The sequence below is a fragment of the Ambystoma mexicanum genome, chromosome 11 (genome assembly GCF_040938575.1).
Source record: "Ambystoma mexicanum isolate Mex_15411 chromosome 11, UKY_AmexF1_1, whole genome shotgun sequence".
Taxonomy (NCBI): Eukaryota; Metazoa; Chordata; class Amphibia; order Caudata; family Ambystomatidae; genus Ambystoma; species Ambystoma mexicanum.
In genome coordinates, this window is record NC_090934.1 from 1,312,388,279 (window position 1) to 1,312,412,659 (window position 24,381).

General features: G+C 42.4%; 1 protein-coding gene across 4 annotated transcripts in view; it reads left to right on the forward strand.

Annotated features, from left to right (window-relative positions):
- DMXL2 (Dmx like 2) overlaps nucleotides 1–24,381 on the forward strand; it is a 2,950,233-nt gene that overhangs the window by 2,069,582 nt on the left and 856,270 nt on the right. For all 4 annotated transcript variants that reach the window (XR_011279824.1, XR_011279825.1, XM_069624807.1 and 1 more), the window contains exon 28: nucleotides 20,844–21,092. Coding sequence is in view for 2 of the 4 variants with exons in the window: in XM_069624807.1 (XP_069480908.1) it covers nucleotides 20,844–21,092 (249 nt within the window). In the remaining 2 variants the exon portion in view is untranslated. The remainder of the gene's footprint in view (nucleotides 1–20,843; nucleotides 21,093–24,381) is intronic.

Consider the following 24,381-nt stretch of genomic DNA (forward strand, 5'->3'; position numbering starts at 1 on the left):
CCAGGGATCGTATCTCTCCAGGACTGAAATCGCTACACTGGCTCCCAGTGGCCGCGAGGATTAAGTTCAAAACCCTCTGCATTGTCCACAAGGCCTTCTGGGGCCTTGGGCCAAAATACCTTCAACTCTCTCTTCCTAAATATCTTCCTTCTCGAGCTCTTCACTCATCCGCCTCCAACTACCTCAGGGTCAGCCGCTTCTCCAAGCAACGATCTGGGAGTAGATCTCTCTCCTCAGCAGGGGCCTCCCTCTGGAACAGCCTTCCTGCCTCCCTGAAACTTGAGGAGAACCATCTCCGTTTCCGGAAGCACCTCAAAACCTTCCTCTTTGCCTTCGCTTTCTCTCCCTCTCTCCCCTGCTAAAATCACTGAACCTGCACTGAATCTGCAACTGGCCACTCACCGATCTCGGTCCTTGGCCCTCCCACTCTTCCCTGCACTGCCTACCTGCACTACGGGACTGTCTCTGTATCCTACAGCCCCTTCTCCTGGCACTTACCTTGCACTTGCCACCAGCTGGCCCTATTATTTATCTTGTATTCTACTAACCATGTACTGCACTCTCCTTGCACTTGCCACCAGCTGGCCCTATTATTTATCTTGTATTCTACTAACCATGTGCTGCACTCTCCTTGCACTTGCCACCAGCTGGCCCTATTACTTATCTTGTATTCTTCTAACCATGTACTGCACTTCCCCTCTCCCCTTCCCCTTGCACTTTTCCCAGTCCCCCTACCCTTGCACTTGCGCGATCTGAATGACACCTGGCCTAGTAGGATTGTTGTCTGTTCTCCCCTTGTTCCCCCCCCCCCTGCCTCGTCGCGCCCTGAAACACTTGTGTATAGGCGCGTTACAAATGCCATATCATATCATACCAATCTAACCCTAAGATTCGAGCCGCCCATCAGATTTCCCCCACACCTAAAATCCTTTTGACTCCCTAAAAAGCCATTTAACTCCCACCGTCAAAAAGGTAGCAAAATACTCTTTTCAAAAATCGTATCTGGAGCCCTATTATCAAAATTGTGACTGGGCAAAAGTTCTGCAAATGCTGCTATTACATAGACTCCCGATTCTCAGGTATAGTGATGGGCTTACTGGTGGAATAGGTGAGTGATTCAAAATAATATAAATTCAGAGATAGCCGGTTGAATGTAGTGTTTTTCTGCTTATAGTACTTTGCATTTTACATAGAATGGGCCATATTCCGACCTTAAAATTCATTGTATTCACCACATCCCTTTATTAATTAATCTTTTGTGAATTTTCAAAAACATAGACATTGATAACATTTTCTCCGCTTTATATTTTTTGTTATGATGATATGCTAATTAAGTGACACAACATATATAGGGGGAAATCCCCAAAATTCTACCTTTTTGGGTGGATACTCTACCTTATTTTGGGGTAGTAAGAATAGAATACGATATGAAGTAGTTGGAAACATTTTCAACAGTTAAACCACCCTAGTAAAGAGACATCAATATCTGAAAAATACTTTCCTTTTTATTTAATATTTTGTCTAAAACGCAACAAAAATTCACTTGTGACACAATGTTGAAGAGGAAGTGTCAAGTATCGTCCTCACTCCAGTTGCCCCCTCCCATTACCTATTGGACTCACACCAAAGTATGTCACGTATGATGAACAGTTAAACCAGCAAAGAGCAGCACATGGGCTATGCCCAGTACCTATCAGGATGACAGCGCCTGTTATTATACCGACACCTAGGAAAACCTGGACAGTAAGGTATCCATTAAAGAAGCCACACCTACATCGTAAACAATTTGATGGTTGTTTGAATAAAATACCTGAAGAAGCAAAAATGATAATGAAGGAAGATGAATGATGATATCATAAGAAATCAGACTGACACACATATAGAAGATAAAATGACCTGAGAATACTTACAAAGAGATGAAGATATTTAGTTAGTTTAAAGGTGTACAGATGCAAGTAACTGCAAGAGGCAAAGAAATCGTGAAGCTTGCTTATGCTTTATAGTTGATAGATTGCGGCAAGCACCAACGTTTACAAGTATATACCTCAAGAAGCACTTTATATATGAATGTAAGTCCACTACGCACATAAGCAGAATTTAACAAAGGTTACAAAAGGCCTCAGATGGAGTGTGTCGCAGAAAGGAAATCGAGAATCAAGACAGAGCAAAACTCGGCTAAGGATGACCATGCCAGGAAACCAAGGTCTTATCTGACTGGAAGAGGCTGACATTGAATACAATTAAGGAGAGAAAGAGAACAGAGTCTCCTGTTCAGAAAGGTCAAGATAAGTGTCATACACTCACCATCCCAGAATGCACTTATCCCGCTTCCGACAAACCAGAACACACCCACCCACAGGCCTCGCTCCTTTCCATTGCAGCAGCGTGGGTACACCCGTCGGCTCCTCTGCAAACAGGCTCACACACTCAGAGTGTGCAATGTTCCGGGCGGCTGCGGCCGCTTCTACGATGGCAGCTACCTTGGCATTTGCCAACACTACCGCCGAGACATTTCGCTGCCATGGTACCACGGCTTTCTACACGTCACGTGATACAGATGTTGTGATCATGTGTGTTGGGTTCCATGGCAACCCTATAAACAGTTGCGCTTCGTGCCACTGCGCACTTCTCAGCTGTTGTTCCTTCAGGGTATGCCGTTTCGTTTTGGACCTCGTCTTGCTTCCTGGAACTTTGACCTCGGAAAACGTATATTGGATTGCCTTCTTCTACCTAGCTCCTTTGTCTCGTTGTTTATTTCCCTCCTGATACTTCTGGATTGCCTCAACTTGTTTCCTGTTTAACAGACTGCTTTAGATTCTGCCCTTTGGTACCGTACTTCTCATTGAGTATCCGGCTTTCACGACCCTGCTTCATGTACTTTGGATTCCTTGGTCTACCTAATGGACTCCCCCACTTTGACAGGGGCTGGCCTGTCCAGTTCCTCTCTCTCATGTGCGTCCAGTGAGTGTATCCTTTTGCATTGGGTCACTGCTACGGACACCTCTTGCTGCTGCACACCACTCACTGAGGGTAGAGGGTACACAGTCCTGGGAAACCTGAAGCAGGACACCAGCTTCCTTGGTTTTCCTTTTTTACCACCTCCTTCCATCCATCGGGTAGGTGCCTTTCTTTGCTACTTGGCCCTATTGTTACATTGCCATCTGGGCCCTGTTGTACAATTTGCCTAATTGCTTGTTTCATTTGCAGTCACTCAAGGGATCCAGTGTTCCTGTTCGTGCCACCTGTGGCCCTAATAACCGAACGGCAAGTTTATTGGTATTTCTCTGTTTGGTGCTTAGGGACGGAGGTAAACCCAATCTACGTGACTCCCGAGTCTTGACAATAAGCCACAGACGTCAGAAGACTGGTAGAATTAAATCAAATATACGAAAAGATACATAGAAAAGCCTATTTCATGGTGTCCAGTCAAGTAATAACGGCATGCTGGAAGGAGACTTTCACACCTATGCATGGATCCCGCCATACCCATACTCCTTGAAAGTTCTCAGAGTACAGAACAGACACAAGGCCAAACTACAAAGCAGTAATTGACACATGACCACTGAGGTGATGATTGATTGTAGCATAATTGGTGGGAAGCTGGGGTGCAGACGCGCTTCTCTGCACCTGGATGTTCTGTCTGCGTGCTGCTAGACATACGTTGAAAAGTATGAGTGGGGTTGATGCCAACGAAAGCCCAGAGCAAGACAAGGAGAGAAATATTACCTCCCAAATCCAGAGGGACAAGGAGAGACACGAAAAGGAAAAAGGTTATCAAGAACAAGCAAGTACACCTCTAGGTACAGGAAGATGGGTAAAAAGATGGAAAGGAGATGATGATAGAACTGATGAGATAGCAGTCACACAGAACAAATGGATGGGAGGTCAGATTTTATTGAAACTTGATGGTAAAGGCATTGAGGACATGAGACAAAAGGGAGAATGAGACGAACAAGAAAGAAGGGATTTAAAAAAAGGCAGGATGATTGAGAGATGGAGGAGCAAGGAAAAAGGATAGGCAGAAACGAAGAGCAGTTAAACCATGATGAACAGGCCAGAAAACAGGAAAAGGCAGAAGAAAAAAGAAAATGCGATAATAAGCAAAGATCAGCTGATGACCAGGAAAGAATAGAACAAAGGAGAATAGAAGAAGAACAACAACAAAAGATATGAGAAAAGAGAATACAAAGAAAGAAAGATGAGTAAATAAGAAGGGTGAATGTGCGAAGAGATACAAGGAAAAAAGAAGATGGGGTTAGAGAGGAAGCGAGGAAACTTAGAGAGTTTGATGACTACGTAGAATTCAAGCAAAGACGGAGAACGTGTGATCTCGAGTATCTGGAAAGGGAGGTTAGAAAACCCGATCCAGGGGTAGAATGGGAAGATATAGACAAGTTCTTTCCTGGGTAAGATTCAGTACCAGGCACGTCTAGAGTAATTCTAGACAATAACTTCGAAGCATCGAAGAGACAATTGATAGGATATATGATGAGATGGGACTAGAAAAAGTACCCCAGAGAAAGGGAAAAGATGAGTGCCTTGAAAGCACTCAATTGTATGACACTTAGGACGCTTCACGCAGCAGCAGACATAGAGAGCCGTTGTTAGCTCGGCGGACTCTAAATAGGAATGAGGAAGATGAGAGAAGCTGCACGAGTTGGGCTCAGGCAATATCAGATGAAGAAAGGGAAGCCTGTGAAAAAGAAAGAGACACAGATCGGGGTCGCGAGAAACGTTTCTCTAGGGAAAGGGAATAAGATGGTCGGATTGAACCGCGCGTCCACATCTAAAGTACCAGAGTTAGTGACACAGTCAGACCGGCATGAAGGATTGCCACATGGTCAGAGGGGGGTGTCTCCCCCGCCATATGTAAGCAGGTGAAGGACATTGCCAGGCAGATGCAGGAATGTTACCCCTGCGGTAGACGGACAAATGATGAGAGAAGAAAAGGAGTTTAGTGCGTCACAGTTTCCCTTATTAGAGAAGGGAGGGACAAGGCCACAGTATATACCATGGCCACAGACGGCTAGAGAGAATCTAAAAAACAAGCTCCCAATGTTGACATCTGGAGCTGGGAAATGGATACACGAGTTAGAAAAAATGACGGGAGGAAACACTTTGGCAATAGGGGACATCAAGAGTCTTTGATCACCATACTTGGTGACAGAGCTGACGATGTTTGGACATGAGCAGGTTACCCTGGTGTGACTACAGTCAATACTGCGCATGACGGAGCACTGTTTAACAATTGCAGAACTGCGGTATGGAAAGCGATTTGAGTGCTATACGGGACACTTCTGACATGGGAGCTTTAATGACGCGTAAGATGAAAGACGGAGACAATCCGTTGCTTTACATTCAGACTTTTCAAGACGCATGGGTGCTGGAAACTCGTGAATCTTGGGGGAAATCTATACCTCTGTTTTACCATATGTTATGTCAAGGGCTGCCAGAACAAGTACAGAAGCAGCTCAAAAAGTTGGCAGTAATTTAAGCTAAGCCATGGTCTGAAATACAACTGCTGATTGCACATTATTGCAGGCTGCTGCAAGAGAAAAATTGCAAGGAGAATGACGCAAGAAAAGGCAAAGAAGCCAAATGAGTGCAGAAAAAATTGTCAAAATATGCCATTGAAGGGGCAATGTTATATGCAGCAAGTTAAAGGGATGGTCTAGTAAAAATTTTTATTTAAAAAATAGGTAGGCAACATAAAAAAAAATACTAGCATTCTCTTTTTTAAAACTTCCTATGTAAAATTCTGAGCTATTCAAGCTCAAAATTCGCAAAAGCAAGCACATGGGTGCATCCATTTTGTGAAATGGAGGCCCTCCTGTGCTGGCTTTTGCTTTTGCGGCACTAATGAAGGAAAAGCCAGCCAGCTGTAGTAAACAAAAGCTACCGCTGGGTGGCTTTCCCTTCATTAGTGCTGTAGGCGGAGGACGGGGACCGGAGACCAGAGCAGGAAAGCTGCAGCTGAATCTCGGTAAGTGCTATTTATTTATTTCACAAAATGGATGCGCCCATGTGCTTGCTTTTGCAAATTTTGAGCTTGAGTAGCTCAAAATTTTACATAGGAAGTTTTAAAAAAGAGAATGCTAGTATTTTTTTTTTATGTTGCCTATCTATTTTTTAAATAACATTTTTTACTAGACCATCCCTTTAATAACCAAAGGCAGTTCAATCAAAGCAATAATGGGTTCAGCCCAAGAGGAAGAAGCTTCAGAGGAAGGGGATTGTAGAATAATCGGGGAGGTTTTCAGAATATGCAAGGTGGAAATCAGAACATGCAACATGGGCAAATGATCAGACCACCGCCAACGTGTTGGACGTGTGGGATGACAGGATATCTAACACATGGATGCAGAAGTCAAGGGATAGTGCAAAATGATCAATTTACAAGAGGGGCGACGATTAATCCACCTGCATTCTCACAGCAGGGTGAAGATGGATTTGCGCAGAATCAAACTGTACAGCAGCAAGCGCCGAGAGTGCAGCAAAGCTTACAACCACAACAGACTGTGACCAATTTCCCACAAGGACACTCAACAGTCTCCGATGCAACTTCTACAGATTACAGGTACAGGACAGGTATTGAACTCTAGAGCAGGAAATGCCACGGGTGATGGAGGAAATCCATTCACTAGCTGTGGCACAAAATTGTAAATGGACTGGGACAGCTCACTGGGAGACCTGATGTGTTCCATCTGATCAGTGACAACAAACCCTCACGAGGAACCAAGGGTAGATGTCACTATAGGGGATAAAGACTATTTGTTCCTAGTGGACACCGGTGCGATACGCTTGTGTATACGTGAAGGCAGGTTTTCTTTATATGGTGACTCCATGAATACCCAAGGTTTTCCAGGAGCAACAAGTCACGTTCCTTTCATAAAAGAACTCCCGTTTCTATAGGAGAATGTGACATGAAAGTGCCAATATTAAATTCGAGACAAGACACCTGTCAATATATATTAGGGTGAGATTTGATGACAAAGCTAACTGACAATCTTGTTCACTGGTGAAGGCATAGTGTGTTCAACTCCAGGAATGCATTATTTAAACGGTGTGCGAAATTATCAGAGCATACGCAGGACGAATGGCCATGAGAGCTATTCCATTATAACCTGAGATGTTCACATATTAATGTTATGGCTACCAGGCCTTGCAGACAGAACAATGAGAACACCAGATGAGTTTCTGTTCAGACCAAGAATACCTATGCATGAAGAAAAGGGACAAGTGTTTCCCTTAACAATACATGCAGCCATAGTGAGAGGAGAGATGGCTGTGTGTGATGGCTGTGATGATGAAGGCAGACAATGGTGCGCAGTAATCGCCATTGGAGAAGGTTACAGATTGACTGACGTCACTGATGACTATCTATTCGAAGAACAAATAGGTGAGGATGAGCTGACATTTGAGGTTAATCTCATTTATTGGGTAAAAATGATTAGAAGAGAGGTACCCAGGGGATGATGCTGGCACAAAAACATCCTGAATATTTTGATGATGACATGGCAAAGGTGCCTGTCTCAGTATGGACCACAGCCCCTTATGACGTAGGCTTACTAAAGGGAGTTGGAGAAGTGAAGATTAAATTGAAACCAGGAGCAATTTTACCAAGAGCACAACAATATCCCATGTCTAGGGAGGCAGATGAGGGGATTTTTAAGACAATTTCTGCCATGATGGATCAAGGTATCTTAGTGACGTCAGAGTCGTCATGCAAATTTTCGGTTTATCCGCTCAAAAAATCAAAGGGAGGGTCTTGGCGTTTAATACAAGATTTAAGACCGATAAACCAGGTAGTAGAGGCCGAGTTCCCCCTAGTCCCTAACCCGTCTACAATTCTATGTAACATACCTGTTAAGGCACATTATTTAATGGTGATTGACTTGAAAAATGAATTTTTCTCAATCCCATTGCACAAAGACTCACACGATTTGTCATCTTTCATGTTCAGGCAAGTTTGTCTGAAAAGCACAAGATTGCCCCAAGGGTATTGTGATTCGCCTTCAATTTTCAATAGATTCCTGCAGATGGACTTAAGCAACATTGCATTAGAAAGTGTTGTTCTGCAATACGTGGATGATATTTTGGTCTGCAGCACAACAGAGGAAGAGTGCAGACGTGATTCCATTCAGTTATTGACTATACTTGTTGAGAAAGGATATAAAGTTGACATGGAGAAGTTACAGTATTGTATACAACAAGTGTTTTACATAGGCCAACGGATTTCACATGTAGGAAAGAAGGTAAACTCTGAAAGAGCTGAAGCTATTTTGAAAACAGCTAAGCCACACACAATAAAACAGATGAAAAGGTTTCTAGGATTATGTAATTATGTCAGGGCATGGGTCTTTGACTTCAGCTCTTATACCAGGCACTTATTACAAGCCTTAAAGAAAGCACAGGCAACGAAAGAAAGAATCATGTGGTCTAAGGCCATCGAGGAAGGGTTTGATGAACTAAAAAAGGCCATTTGCATGGCACCAGTTTTAGGGATTCCCAATTATGCACAGGAATTCTACCAGTTTTCACACACAGATGGTACTGTTATGACAGCAGTCCTTATACAGAAAACCACGTTGGGGTACAAGCCCCAGGCAAACTACAGTGGTATTTTAGACCCAGTAGTGAGAGGTCATTTCCTGTGCGAACAAAGTTTGGCAGCCGCTGCGTTCACCATTCAGAAAGCTACAACCATTGTAATGCGGTGCCCGATGACGTTATTCATTAAGCACGCATTATTCGCTATTTTAGAGAAACCAAAAGGTACATTGACATCACAAAGAGATTCTGCTTATGAAGTGGTCATATCAAATCCAGCAATTAAAATAGTTCCATGCAAAATAGTGAACCCATGTCATGAACCACCGTACGCGTCCCTTCTGGACTTTGTGGTCCCTGACCCATAGGGGATTAAACTCAACTGTACTCCCAACATAGCCGCGGAACTCGGAACACTGTCTGCCAGTCTTCGCATCTTACGCTCTACATTCTACAAAACAGGCACGGCCCTGCAGCCCCGCGCATCTCAACGCTACCGCTTGCAACCTGGTCCCCTGATTCTCCTTTCCTATCATCCTTCCCTTTCTTCCTCTTCCTGCACTCCTGGATTGCGAGCGCATTCTCAGAGTGCGCTCTTCGTCATTCCTGGACTTATCCCAGACATCTGAACGCTTCCTGGAGTCGGGTCACGAACCACACACTGGAATCCGAGGATTCACGCACAGGGTTGTACAAGACCCGAACAGTGCGTAAGAAGGCAACTTCGAAGATCCCGAACAAACAATACAGACAGGTGAGAAGGGGGGAAACCTGTGACAACCCAGCTATGTTTATAGCAGAACCAATTACTGAAGGATAGCCAATACCTGTGTGAACTATGAAGAATTCTGTGATGAGATCCCAAGAGTAAAGGAAAATGCATTGGCAGAAGGAGAAATCGTCTTTATTGACGGCTCTTCAAGGATCGATCAAAATGACAGACAAAGATATACAGGTGCCACTGTGGTGAAGCACACGGCAAATGGAAAATTTCGAGTACTTATTAGTGCACGTTTACCCTCTGATTATTCAGCACAGGCTGCAGAATTATTGGCATTGATACTCACGCTTGAGAATCACGCAGACCAGGAAGTAACGGTGTACAGTGACTCTGCCTATGTGACGTCGAATGTACACGCAGGCTTAGCGCACTTGAAAAGGAGGGGTTACCTCTGAGCGGACGGCACGCCAGTGCAACATGCCGGTTTATTGCAAAGGCTGATTAAGGCACTGCAGCTCCCAGTGGGCATAGTAGTCGTGAAATGCGCAGCCCACACAAAAGGGACAGATTTTAGCTTGTGCGGAAATCAAGCAGCAGATGCTGAAGTCAAGCATGTAGCAACTGAAGATGAAATAATGATATATGTGGAAATATCTGATGTTCCTGAGAAAATTATTGTTGTAAGAAGTGAGCAATAGGGCTACAGTAATATGTCGAACACTCAGTTAATGGAGTCCAAGGGGAAGCACGGCAGGAAGAAAAGAACCTTTGGAAGCGAAGAGGGTGTTCTTTAAGCCCTTCTGAGGCTTTATGGCGACAGGACAGTACTGGTAAACCAGCAATCCCTATAGCCCTACTGAAAATGGCACTGGAACAGTTAGACAATCCAGCGCATATAACAAGAGAGAATTTAGCAGCAACCATTGCAGAAGACTGGTTTGTACCAAACCTAGCAGAGCATGCTGCATTTTTTATGATGAATTGCATAGTCTGTCAGAAATTCCCGGCTGGGCATACTCTACGCGTGATCAGAGGAGTCATTCCAAGCCCTAATGGCGTTACGCTCACCTGGTATCCACAGGGGACGCCACCCAGCCCTGGTTGGATGATTTGCACTCGAACCCTCTCCCGGTCCCTTGGTAAGGCCTCTGATTAAAGATGGGTCTACAATATAGGAGAGCTGGATTCAATACCAGATTGTCTTTGTTTTCCCACCTCCCTTGGCCTAAACTCCTTCCTTCCCCTTGGGCCCTCTCCTCACCTTAATATTGTAAAAGGTGGATTCTCCATCCTGCTCCTCATGGCAGGGGCACGTAGATGTGGTAGGCGAGCAGCGACCAAGTTACTTCACTGGTGCAAGCTCCCTGTGGGAATCCAGGCCTGCTGCGACTCCGTACGTTTGCTGCTTTACAGTCTTTATATGCAGTTCTTATGGTCCTCTTAGTTCGAATAATAATGTCTTGCTTCTTTCCTTTTAGGTATAGAAAGGTATTTTGGTGTTGTCATGCAGTTTGAAGATGAGCATGGGCTGGTAGGCGAAAGCGTGGTGTGCGCGATGCTGTCCGGTGAGTAATGTGTGCGGCGCTGTTTCGTCTTTTATATTGCTAACCTGTATCTTTTCTCTCCTTGCAGGCTGTGATGTTCCTCGCCGAGCACTGTAATGTTCCAGCAATGATACTGACCAGGAGATGACTACCCAGGTAAGAATTGTGTGGCTTTCTTCGTTTGGGAGGAAACTTGAGTAAACGCTTACTAATGCTGTCTTTCTTTCTCCTCTTTCCAGTTTATGGTATTCCAGGATGCATGCGGTGCCAGATGGAGTCTTTACCTTCAGGTGAGTGGAACTGAAGTCGGCGATGGATTGAAGACAGGATACTGTTCCAGTTAAGTTTCGTAGTGTTCTTTCTCTTACCTTTTTCAGGTAAGCTGGCATCAAAGAACTGGACACGGTGAGCGTTAAGCTGCCCACAACAGAATAATGCAAAGCATGCTCTGCTGTTTGGGTGTGGTTTAAATAGTCTCAGGTAAAGTAGTCCAAGTAAAATAGCCCCAGACCTGCCACACCCAAAGTAGTCCAGGTAAAGTAGTCCCAGGCCTGCCACACCCAAAAGACTAGACCACATAGCTCAGTTCCTTGTAACTGAGCTATGTGTGTGCCTCCATGTTGGCTGAACCACCCCAAGGTAAATAGTCCCATTCTAATGTTGGTCTTCATGATGGTTATGAGCCTGGCGCCAAAGCCACCAGGACTGACTCCAAGAGAGTCTTGGATGAGGTTTTAAGGCCTTTGACCTGGCCCTAACTGGAAGGCTGACTTGCCAGTGAGGGCCAGGGACAAGGGTCATGACAAATGGTCCTTTTCAGCACTTGCACATCGACTATGTTGATATGATTCAAGTATGTAACGGGTACAGGTATCTAATTGTTGTGGGGTGTCCATTCTCTAGATGGATAGAAGCAGGTCCATGTACACACCCAGACTCTACCTGTGCGGCCAAATTCTTGGTAAGGGAGGTGTTTCCCAGATGGGGAGTTTGTGAAGTGATGAGGTCAGATAACGGTCCTCATTTTGTTAACGCAGTATTTGAACAGATCAGCTTGTTGCTTGGTATAAAGCACAGGTTTTCGTCAGAATATCACCTGCAAGGGAATCGGATATGCGAGATGCTCAACGGCTTATTAAAGGAAAGGATAGCCAAGTTGAAGATTACTCTGAAGGAAGGATGGATGCACTGTCTTCAACTGGCATTGCATGCACTCAGAAACCAGCCTGGTTCTGATCACCATCTTACGCCACGTGAAATTGTGACAGGCAGAAGAATGCAGACGCCATTAATGATTCGAACTAGAGCCAGATGTAATGCTCAGCCAACAGGAAAAGTGTTAGGATTGGAAATGCAAAACTACCTGAACTGTATGACTTCCAGTTTTTCTGTAATTTCAGCACAGCTGCGACAAGGAGGGTGTAGGGCAGTACAGAACACAGAAGGATATACGACAGCTGACAAGGTTCCGGAGTTACGTAAACCTCAACTATACCCTGGGGATACCGTCTTAGTTCAGAATCACACAAGAAAAAGGTGGGATAAGCCAAGGTTCCACAGCCCTTTCATTGTGGAGGATATTACTCCATCTGCAGTCAAGTTACAGGGAAGAAGAGCTTGGATCTTCCTTGGAGATATCAAGCCATATATTGGGGAGACTCCACTGGCCCACACCCCAACCCGGAGAAACTACAGACAACGGGGAAGAACCACAGCACGTGCAGACGAGATCCATGACGATGAAGGACGACGGATGACCAGTCAAGCAAAAAAGCAAGGAAACCTTTGTGATAAGGTTGTAGCCCAGTTATAAGACATTTCCTTTGAGCAAAATAAGGGCATAAAGGACACAAATACGAACACTCTATGCATCATAGTTGCAGGGTAAGAAAAGAACAATTGTATTTATTGAACCACAAGTAGCTTGTTGACTTTGGACTGAGGCACACTAAAGCCTTGATAAGAGAAGCTGTGCCAAATTTTGATCGAGGATATATAAACTGGAAAAGGATACAATATCCTGAATCCTTCCACACAGAGTCTTTGTTTGGACTTACTTATGGTGTCACACAATAGTGACCTCACTAGGCACCTATTGACCTATTTCGAATTGGTACTAGGTCCTATCGTCATTGGTGGGGAGACTTACAAGCATAGCAGAATTTCTTCAAGATTCTGATAATGAAAAAATAATAAGAAGACTGCTCACAGTGATTGCAGAACAGTTTCTTTTACTTCCAGAGTACAGCAAGGACGAGACAAATGTCCCTATCACCAGAGAATCATAGACTGGCAAATGCAGTGTTTTTTCGTTTAATTGAAGACTTTCCAGATCTTGTTGGGAGACATGCCAATATCAATGTACTTGCATTCATCCACATATGCTTCTAAATCGTATAATAGTGCAGGTTGCACTTTCTTCTCATCAAAATCACAGAAGAGTATAGAGACTTTTTCATTCGAGTGACAGATTGTGGGAGTATTGACAAAAAAATTATCTTTTGCTGACAGGGAAGCAACATGTCATCTGGAGTGAAGCAGATTCGAGGGATAGACTGGGAACTAGTCTATATGGAACATGGATTATAGACTTGCCAAGGTCATCGTTCATAGTTGGAACATTACATTGCAAACATAACTATTTCCAGAGTCAGAGGACAACTGGTCCAGAACTATTGATCCATGAAGCAGAGACAGCAGAATCCAGGAAAATTGATAATGATGAAAATGTATTAAAGAACCAGTTTTTGCTTCCTTAGATGATCGAGATGGGGAGCCAGAGCAGTAGCATCGTTTTCCCTCAGGAGGAGAGACAGTCATATTGCCCAAGAAACAAGTGCTGTAAGATCACTAACCGATGCATTGTTTATGCATGTATTATATTCAAAATCGTATTACTGTCCTTGACGGTTAGAACTGCATTTTTTATAGGTGCACAAAGTGTTGTTCCCATGCACCCACATGAACATGCATACTTGATACCCACAAGAGTGCCCAGACCTTAAATAGTCATTCCTGTTCCAATAAAAATTGGCAGAGTGACTGAGCTTGAGATGGATTTGGTAAGCAATGACACACACACACACACACACACACACACTTGTTTTAGCAAATGAGTTGAAACACCGGAGACAGGGTCGGCAAAGTAAACCAGACAAGAGATTGATGACAGTTACACCTACACAGATAATGAGTACAATCACACCTGGTCTAGTGTCAATGAGTTCAGAATCACATTCTAGAGAATGGGAGAAGCTTGGACAAACAATGATGGGAAGCTTCACACCAAGAGAAGTTGAGAGACAAATGGAAAAAGCTGAACTTTTAAGGAGACAAAAGGCTTTAGAGAATAAGCAAATATAAACGATATTTGCAAGCACACCTGATCCAATGACAAAACGCCCAAGTACAAGTCCCACAAGCAATCGCGTGCACAGAGATAATAGGAGAATCAGTATGGCCATTTACAAACGGAGGCAGAGGGATAAAGAAAGACTTACTCAACTTTCTTCTACTCCGAGAACCCGGATGGATGTGCCTGAGAATCCGTCAGCCAGAAGAAGTTATACCAATGTTTTCAGACATGTGGTTATTGCGAATTCCAAACAGACTTCAAGAATTAAAAGAAGCACACAAGACAACAATAATTAACTGACTGATTACCTGGACAGCACAGCACATTTGGGAAACAACATATGGTACCAACATATGAAGGAAGTTGGAAGATGAACTTTGGATGAAGAATGCTTTGTATGTGCACTTCTGCCATACAGCATGGGAAAGTCAAAAATCTTTGTAGCTATCGAGATAGATGTGCAGACAGCACACTGTCTGTCACATATAGCCATGTGCAAAACCAGAGGTCAGTTCATGTGAAGTGATGCTTCTCTCAAATGGGCAACTGAAAACACAGATCCAGACGAAGATGATTATGTCCAGGACATAAAGACAAGAAACAATGCCAAGACGAAGAACATTGTGATCAGATATGAAAAACCTGGAATAAAAGGAGCAGAGATCAGAAGAGAAGTGAACAAGAAATTGGAAACTGCAGGAAATACTTCAGAAGAATCTCGCAGATGGAAGAACAGAGGTCAAATGCAGATCTTGGGAACAGTGCTTTCACCAGATGGATGGGAAAAAGGAGAAGTGATCTGCAGAGCATGGGTAGTAATAGGTTGTTAGCAGGCTACCATTGATATAGTCCAAAATGGATGCAAGCCATTATGGCCAAAGCTTGCAAAATTACTGACATGGGTCGAGGAGAGAAGAGGGCCCTTGCAGATAATACCATTCCAGAGCCCAAAATTCCATTTCAGAAATAATGGCACAAGGAAAATGGGAGAGAATTACAATTGTAGCCGAGTCTTTGATGCTCCAGGAATGATGCATGGTACTGCAGTGATCATGGATCACTATTGGGCATGTGGATCCCAGGCATACATGAGACTGCCTGGGAGGTATATGTACATTGGTGAATGTCCATGTTCCACCGTTGGTGATGCCGAAAAGTGATGTGAACATTGATAGTTTACCAAAAGCAGATGCACACCTGAGAAAAAGAGATCCCTGGAACGTATGAAAAGAACAAAGAGGGAAAAAAAATTCTCTGCAAAATCCATAGAAGCTTTCGATGCTATCCCATACGAGCACAGGTTGTTCAGCCTGACCTTATTAGTGTTCACTACGTTCCTGATACCAAGAATTCAAGTTGAAGCAAATACTAAATGGTTGCAGATAACCAGATGGGAGTTACTGCAGACCCTCAACGTGACCATAAAAGGATTTAATGCAATCAGAGAAGAGTTGAGAGCAATCAGACAGACACTCCAGAACAGATATGTCTTGGACATGATCCCACTATGGATGGAGGCGTTTGTGCAAAAATTGGAGAATCGTGTTGCACATTTATACCTTCACACGATGATGAAAATGGGACCTTAACGGAGGCCATAGACATGCTGAAAAAACTACAGAATCAGATGATAGATGAAGCTGACGAAGTTGATGATGACAGTTGATTTGGAGCACTGTTTTCATGGATTCCACAATGGCTGGCACATGCATTCAAGTTTCTTGGAGCCCTGCTGTTGATATTACTTGGATTCTGTGATGATCAAATTAATAATCTCACAATGCCAAAAGACTGCAAAGAAAGCCATAGGGATGAAGATCATGATTGATGTTGAGTCAGGATGGAAGCCCAAAGACCTAACTGATGAAGAAATAAGAGACTTTTTGAAGACCAGCATTTATGCACCACAGGGAATTAAGTTCCTATATTCAAGAAATCATAGAAAATATTTGGGAAAATGGATCTATTTCAGTCCAAGTGAAGAATGTCATCTGATGACATGGAACAAGGATGAGCATGTGAGAACAGCAGGATGCTTGAAAGGAGTCATAAAGATATGGACCAAAGCAAAAGAAACAATTATGCTGTGGGACTGGATCTATACACCAGCCCAATGCGTTAAACAGAAACATGCACAACTATTTTGCACCTTGATTAAAAAACCCAGGACCCCGGAATCTTATATTTTCAAATTTTTGGATGCAAAATATAGAGATTTATTTGTTAGTTTTAGATTGAATATCTGGCATACTAGAGATGTTCTCGCTAGATGGAAATTAATCTCCTCAGCGAAAAACATCTGCTCAATTTCAAGGGCTTTATCTTCTGGTATTAAATAGTACTAGAATGAAATTATAGACCCAATTATAGGGCATAAAACAACAAAAAGATCGGCATAGCTTCTGAGGTTGTGATTAACATGAAGTGTTCATGATTTATACCCCATCTTCCCACATTGAGGATACTTTGCCACAATTCGTTTTGTTTTTTAATGAATAAGTGTGTGTTATGTTAATACATGGTGTCACAACAAATGAAATTTTGTTGCGTTTTAGACAAAATATTAAATTTAAAAAAAGTGTTTTTTGAGATATTGATGTCTCTTTACTAGGGTGTTTTAACTGTTGAAAAATTTTCTAACTACCTCATATTGTACTTTAATGCTACTTAAGTGCCAAGCTGTAGCTATGAACTTTGAATATTTTTAAATTCTCTTGCCAACTTTCCCAGACTAGTGCAATATTTCTGTAGTTGTGGAAACAGATCTGCTGATGGTGTGAGCAATGATCGGCTTTCAGTGGCTTTGTTCTTCATTATAGGATCCCCTTGATCTGATTAAAGAGCATTGAGTCTGCATTGAATCTATCCGTAACCAGCCATTGTTCAAAAGAGCAGGGCACCGACTACCTTAATCTCCAGAATCTGACTGCAGAAGATCACTAAATCAAGGAAGTTACCTCACACGTTGACCGCAATTAGTGCTGGTTACAGAAATGCTTTTGTCACCAAGGCCCATCAAGCTGATCTGATACTGGGGAACTCTAATTATACCCCGCCTTCATTCTGCTTCTTGAGACATGAACTTAGATTGCTTAGAACCTTCAAGTCCATAGCTAACCTTTCACAGCAGGGCATACTGTCATTCAGGTCAAGCAAGGTCCTTTCCAAGTACATGCCTCTTCAATTCTATATCACTAAAATAGCCACAATTGGATGAAACAAATGTGTGATTGTGGCATGAAAATACCTGTGAACGTCTAGCTGACTGGGAAAAAGCCTAAGTGGCAGCTTGATAGATGGGTGATAGTAAGTATAATATTTTGAATTTTATCTCCTTTTAAGAGACACTTGTTTTAGGCCACTTCCACCTTTTAGCTAGGAGGCGAGAAGCACCCTCTGCATGGCTGATCTGTCTTTGCCACCACTATTGAACATGTATATCTTTACGATTTAATGGAGGAATATGTAATGAAGGAACAATCTGTGAATGACTTGAAACCTTTGTCGGGGCAGTTTACTTTTAAATTGGGTAGCCTTAGGGTTTATTTGATGAAGAAGAAAACAAAGTAATGGGAATAACAGAGCCCAAAAAGGCTGATCCTTGTGTCTGTTCAAACTGTCTATTTTTTTCACTCATGTTTAATGGAGTGTGGGCTTTGCTCAATTAATGGGTGTGTTCCCAGGGATAACCCAGAAAAAGTAAATTTGTTGGACACCAGGTAAAATCAAAGATCAATTATTTCTGTATTTCCATAACCAAAAGGCCCCTCATTGAACATTTTTGTGTGGATAACCAATGGTGTAGTGATCATTTTCCAATTAATTTAATAATACAATGGCAATCGGCTATGTTATCAAACAAAAAAGCTCCCCATTTAACAGATGCAGAACTAAACTCAAATAATACACAAAGTATTAAGTGGATAAAAGTTGATAAATCAACCATAGACCAAGACATAATAGCGCCTAATTTCTTGCTTTTTTATCTTTATTAGATTCGAATTCTGACAAGTCAACTGTACTTTCAATCTTTGACCTAATGATGGAAAGATTTTAAAAAATGTTCATAGTCAAATCTCTCCATAACAAGAAAAAGTTGCAAAGAGGATAGTTTAACGAAGAGTGTAGAGGTGCCAAGCCGAACCTACTTGCATGCTTAAAAAACCCTCTAACATCTAAAGCAGAGGTGGTTACTGCCCATATAAAAAAACACAAGCTTTATGAAAATAATAACTAGATAAAGCTATGTGCTCTGACCTGCTCATGGCCTCCTCTGAGAAAAAAAACAAAAACATTCTGGGAGATAGTTGTAAAGGAGCCATTATACAAACAGACTAAGACAGGCATACAAATTAATGCAGAAGACAGTATATGGGTGGATAGTTTTTCTGCACTATATAGCGACCTTGGGAAAACAGACACTGAATTGATTCCAGTGGTTCCACCTATGGAAATCACTGACTACTGTCAGCAGGCTGACCATACTCCCATAGTATTTTCTCTTGAAGATGCAATCAAGGCCATTAAAGCACAGGCACATAACCGTTCCCTGGGTACGGATGGAATCCCAGCGGATCTTTTCCAGAATCTGATTGATTTATGGGTAGCTTTGCTTACTGTTGGTTTTAATTGTATTTTAATAACTGGGAGTATTGCTGCCTCTCGGAAGCTTACCATTATCTTTAAAAAAAAATGTAAACAGGTGTAAGATTGAGTCCATTTGCATATAGACCCATAACCCTGCTGAATACAGGTTTTAAGATATTTGGCAGAGCATTGTTAGGCAAACTAGACACATGGGCGGTGGAAAATGATATTTTAACTGATCGTTCTGGACTGGGGACTAGTGAACAAGCTTTAAATCTTTACTGAATAGCCACACACTCCGTCTTTATGAAAAAGGAGCCAATTTATTTGGCTTTCATCGACCTGAGCATTGCCTTTGATAAAGTTAATAGAGCAAAACTATTGGAGGTGCTCAGGTCAATGTGCTATCTAGGGGATATATTGAAGCTCTTAACCAATATTAATTCTGATAGCAAAGCCTGTGTACGAAGTGGCGATAATGAGCATTGTTCCTCCTATTTTTCAATTGATAAAGGAGTAAGACATGGTTGTGTGCTTGCACCACTTTATTCTCGTTCTACATAAATTGGCTGGATGACTCTGACAATTCGAGTTGCTGGCGTTCCCATGATAGGCAACAGGAGGTTGCCTGTTTTAGCTTATGCGGACAACAGTGCTTATAGCTCTCACCCCAAGAGCCATGCAATCTCTTATCACAGCATACACACGTTTTATGAATAACCTTGATTTGAAGGTGGCCACCTGAAAACTAGCTATTTTAGTTTGTACCTCAAACAGAAAATCGATCATAAGAATAAAAATGTACAGGAATAATATTCTTATTTTACAGGTAACAGAATTTGATTTTCTGGGCATCCGTTTTAACACAAATGTATTAGGTCAAGGACACATAAATAAGCAGGCCCAAAAAATGTCAATGGGGTAGTTTCACAATTTATGTCCATGTGTAAGGACAACCCTTAAATATAATACTTGAAGAATACAAGGCAAAATTCAAATCAGTTGCTAAATATGGGGCTACTTAATGGGGTTTTTACAAATGTGTCGCTATTACAAACTGTGGAAAATGACTCAAGAAATTGCTTGGTTTTCCCAGATCTGCATCTAATTATGCTACACATTTGGAGTTGGGCCAGCCATAGTTGGATGACGTGTGGTCTCTTGAGGTGGTGGCCAACTGGTTACAGATATGGTCTAACCCTGTTGCAGTTTTAACCCAACATATCATTTTGAATATTTTATCAAAAACAGTTTTTTATTGATTCCTTGGTTCAATTATGTCCTAAAGTTTTTACTGAAAATTAATGATACTTCACATTTTAAAACACCTTTTATGTTAAACCAAACTATGCACAAGGGACTATAAAAGGCATCTGATGGAATACCTGGTTACAGATAATAGAGAGAGAGATACATTTTTAAAACCTTTAAATCATTGATTTATTTTACTTGTGGATAATGGGATTTAGGGTTACCTACTGTGGAAAGATAGCTTGTACGACAGTTGATTCATGACAAGGGCACGTTTCAATTGTATTCCAAAAAATCTTACTTTGCACAACACCTGCAGATCTTTTTGAATTTTATATTCGTTTGCCAGTTTATGAACACATTAGGAAAAAAACGATCCTTATGGTTTTAAGGGGTGCTGGATTTGTACAATATCGTCCAGCTCTTTTTTTCATTAAGAGCCGATTCCTGTTATATAAGATTGGCCTTATTATCATATCTTTGATAAGATCTAAATGTTAGAAAAAACCACTTACAATTTTAATTATGCAATTTATATTTATCTTCTTTTTTTTATTACTCTGTACTGCTGTAGATATGATTATGGATTGCATTGTATTTGTTTTATAGAATTTGTTTTTCCGCAGTGATGATGATATCTTTACGAATATACTGTGTGGTTTTAAGTTATGTAAATTTTTCTGTGTGCCCTTAACGACTTTACTCAGTTTGGATGTTATTGTATTGTTAATTTAATACCATTTCTATAAGATTTTGCACATGTACGTGGAAAATGTGCTTCCCTAAACTCTGCAGGATTTGGTCATTTATTCCCTTTCTAATTTCTGATTTGCAGGTGTGAGCTCGCTCATTAATCTTCTCACATCTGCACAAGACGAAGATCAACCAAAATTAAACATAATGCTTTGTGAAGCAGTTGTGGCTGTCTATCTCAGCCTTTTAATACATGCGCTTTCAACTGATTGCAGCAATGAATTATTTCGGATAGCTGCTCATCCATTAAACAGTCGCATGTGGGCTGCTGTGTTTGGCGGAGGAGTAAAACTTGTTGTGAAACCGAAAAGACTTGTCGAAAGTGTTCCAGGTAAACCATTTTACATAAATGACATGTATAGGGAAAGATGATTTTGACTTGTTTGTTCCTATATTTGTAGGTCTGTGCACAGGCAACGTTTTAATTGAGCCACCTGATTACATGAAGAAGTGAAACAAATGTACTACACACAAATTATAAGAGGGTAACCCAGGTGCAAGGCTAGTGCATGCCATTGTTTTATGCTTTCATACCATATTCATGTGCCATTCTCTATCAGCAAAATGTTCCTATCCAGTCCATATACTGTTGGAAAACAAGCCTCTACTTTGCCTTCATAGCCTACATTTATTTTTCGGTTGTCTTGAGACAAAGCCTTTCTCCAAGACTTTTATTTGTTTTATTTTGTCGATTTTCCCTATGTTGGCCCAGGCCAGTTGATAGAAGTACGCCATCCCTAGTGAAAAATAAATGTCCAATTGATTCCTTTCCTCCATATTCTTTGGGCACAAGTCTGGATTTGGAAACCTTTTCAGCCACAAAGTGGGGTCCTGCAGCCCTGCATTTCCTCAGCCTAACTTTCACTGTGGTTTTGACATGGGGTGTCTGTTGGCTGGGCCCTATGACCTCAGTTAATTTCTCCCATGAAGGCCTCGGATTTCAACCCTTTGCAGGGACTGCAGGGGAACTCATGATGGTTTTGAACCCACATGAAAGCTGTACAGTGCTTGGATCCGGGCCATCATCAATGAATGCAGCTCCATTCAGTTGATGCGATGCACCCTAAGGCCATTAGAGCAAATCACAAAAGTATTTCCCAATCTTCAACCCAGAGCAATTATGTCCAAGTCACTGACTTCTTTGAAGACTTAGGTTTTTAAGGCAAAGTCTTAGAGCTGCCAACAAAGCCAAGGAGTCAGAGAAACCTATTACCTACAAGACACTAAGTGAACCCCCTCCTGATGACAGCCCTTATACTCTCCAAGAAGCATCACCATCTTCACCACTCCTGGGCCTCAGATCCCAACAAATTAATTAATTCATTTATCTTGTCATTTGTTGTAGTGCCTTTAACCATGATTATGGCCCCAATACGCTTTTGTTTGAACGCCATCAGAGGCACCGGTATCAAACTTTTGGGAGAATTTGGGAGGTGCTATTATCAGTGTGTGCATTTCAGCCATTAAAGTAATGCGAGGGTGGCCAAGACCCTGCTAGTCACCCATGTCTGAACGGAGTGTGTATGGGTGCAGCAGAGGTATAGTATGGACCGAAGGGGGATTGTGCTTAAGGGGATAGTTATGTGGGAAGCTACAGTGCAAATGTTTGTTGTTAAAAGTGGCTTCATTCTTATGGTAGAGCTGATGTGCAATATTGTTGGTGTTATATGTGAGTGCAGGGTGTGTGGAGTGAGCCCGTCCCTTCTGCTAAGTTAAGAAGGTGCAGTGAGCGAGAGGAGGAATGGGTTAGCTGTACAAACAACAATGTCTACTTCCTAGGCTCCATCTATGTACAAGGAGCAGTGCTATGTTTCACAGGCAATCCAAGTGCTAGATGAATGCATAATACTTACCCTTTGAGAGGTTCTTAGCGAGAGATTGCCATCCCTTCAAGTGCGAACAGCGTCCCCATTCCATGATTACATGTGATGGCATGGCCCACCCTCCTGTTTTTTCGAGCAACATGCAGAGCCATCCACAAGCGAGGCGTCAAGGTCCTCCTGCAGTATGTTCAGCGTGATTTTCCCAGGGTTCATTTTAAGTGTGATGCATTGCCCACCGTCTAAGCCCGTATGAGTGCAATAACGGGCAAAGTGTCAGGATTTGTTCCCGGTGCAAGTTGCTGGAGTGACTACATGAGTCCTCCATGTGTGCAGCTTTTGATTTAGTCAACCGTGACAAGCTATGGCAAACACTAACCACCAATTTTCAGTTTTGTAAGAAAGCCACTACATTGATAAAATCCCTCCTTTCCGACCGCACCTCAAGAGTCACCCTAGGCGATGAAGCAGCTGACCCCATCCCAGTACCTTTAGGAGTACCGCAAGGATCTTGCCTCTTCCCCACCCTTTACAATGCCTACACAAACTACTCTTTGCATACTACTCCTTCATAACCATCACAGGCAACCTCGAACAGGACATAGCTTCCATTAACAAAATGTACTCTCGCATCCAAAACTGGATGGCCAACAATAGTCTCTGTCTGAATGGAGAAAAAACAGAGATTCTCATAGTCGGCTCCCCAGCCAGACTCCGCAAACTCCACCCTGACTACTCTTCCATAATGATAGATGGCACCCCTATCCCCATCTCCCATAAAGTCAAAACCATAGGAGTTCAAATTCACTCCAGTCTCACCATGAATAATCATATTAGCGCACTTGCCTCTTCCACGACATATACTACTAAACTCATCACACTAAATAAGCCTCTCTTCTCCACCAAAAACTGCCTCAGCCATGCCAGAGCCCTCATCCTAACGAAAATAGACTACTGCAACGCCCTACTATTAGGCACCTCTAAAAATAATCTAAATAAACTGCAACTCTTTCAAAACAAAGCTCTCAGAGCAGCTCGAGGCTTTAACAGAAGAGAACATGTATCCCAGCACAGAAGAGATGCCCACTGGTTTCCAGTGCAAGCCAGAATTCTCCACAAAACTCTTACCATCACCCATAAATGCATTAGAGGCAATGCCCCCATCTATCTCCGCTAAAGCAATTTTGGTAAAACCACGGCCAGGACACTCAGATCCAGCTCCAACACACACCTCCACATCCCACGCTTCACAACCTCCAGACCAGTTAACACCAGCTTACCCATAGCAGCTCCCCGTATTTGGAAATCACTGCCTGCCCACCTTAGCAATGAAACTTCCTTCCTGAAGTTCAAGAAATTATTAAAAACCTGGCTGTTTAACAAATACTAACAGCTCAAGTCCAACCCAATAGGACCCCTAACCTGCTTTTTACCCCGTATTTTGTGTGAACCCACCTCTCCTTTGTCAACCTATGTAACTGTACATAATGCCAAAGATATATTTATTTGCCGAAGATGTATGTATATGCCTAAAATGCAACCAGCCAAGATACCTAAGATGCATGATGTTGCTTAAGATACCCACGATACATGTAACGGTACAAGCTCACCAAGATGTATGTAACCTACGCCGTGATACCCAAGGGTTTGGGCGTGTAACCAAATGAAATAAATAAATAAATACGTTTTTGACTGAGGGGGCGGGGGCAGTGGGTGTGGGTCCTAATGAACACAGCCATGGGATAGATTGGGGAAGGAGAGCTGTTTTGCTGCAGATTAGGATTTTGTTTTTTCCAGGGT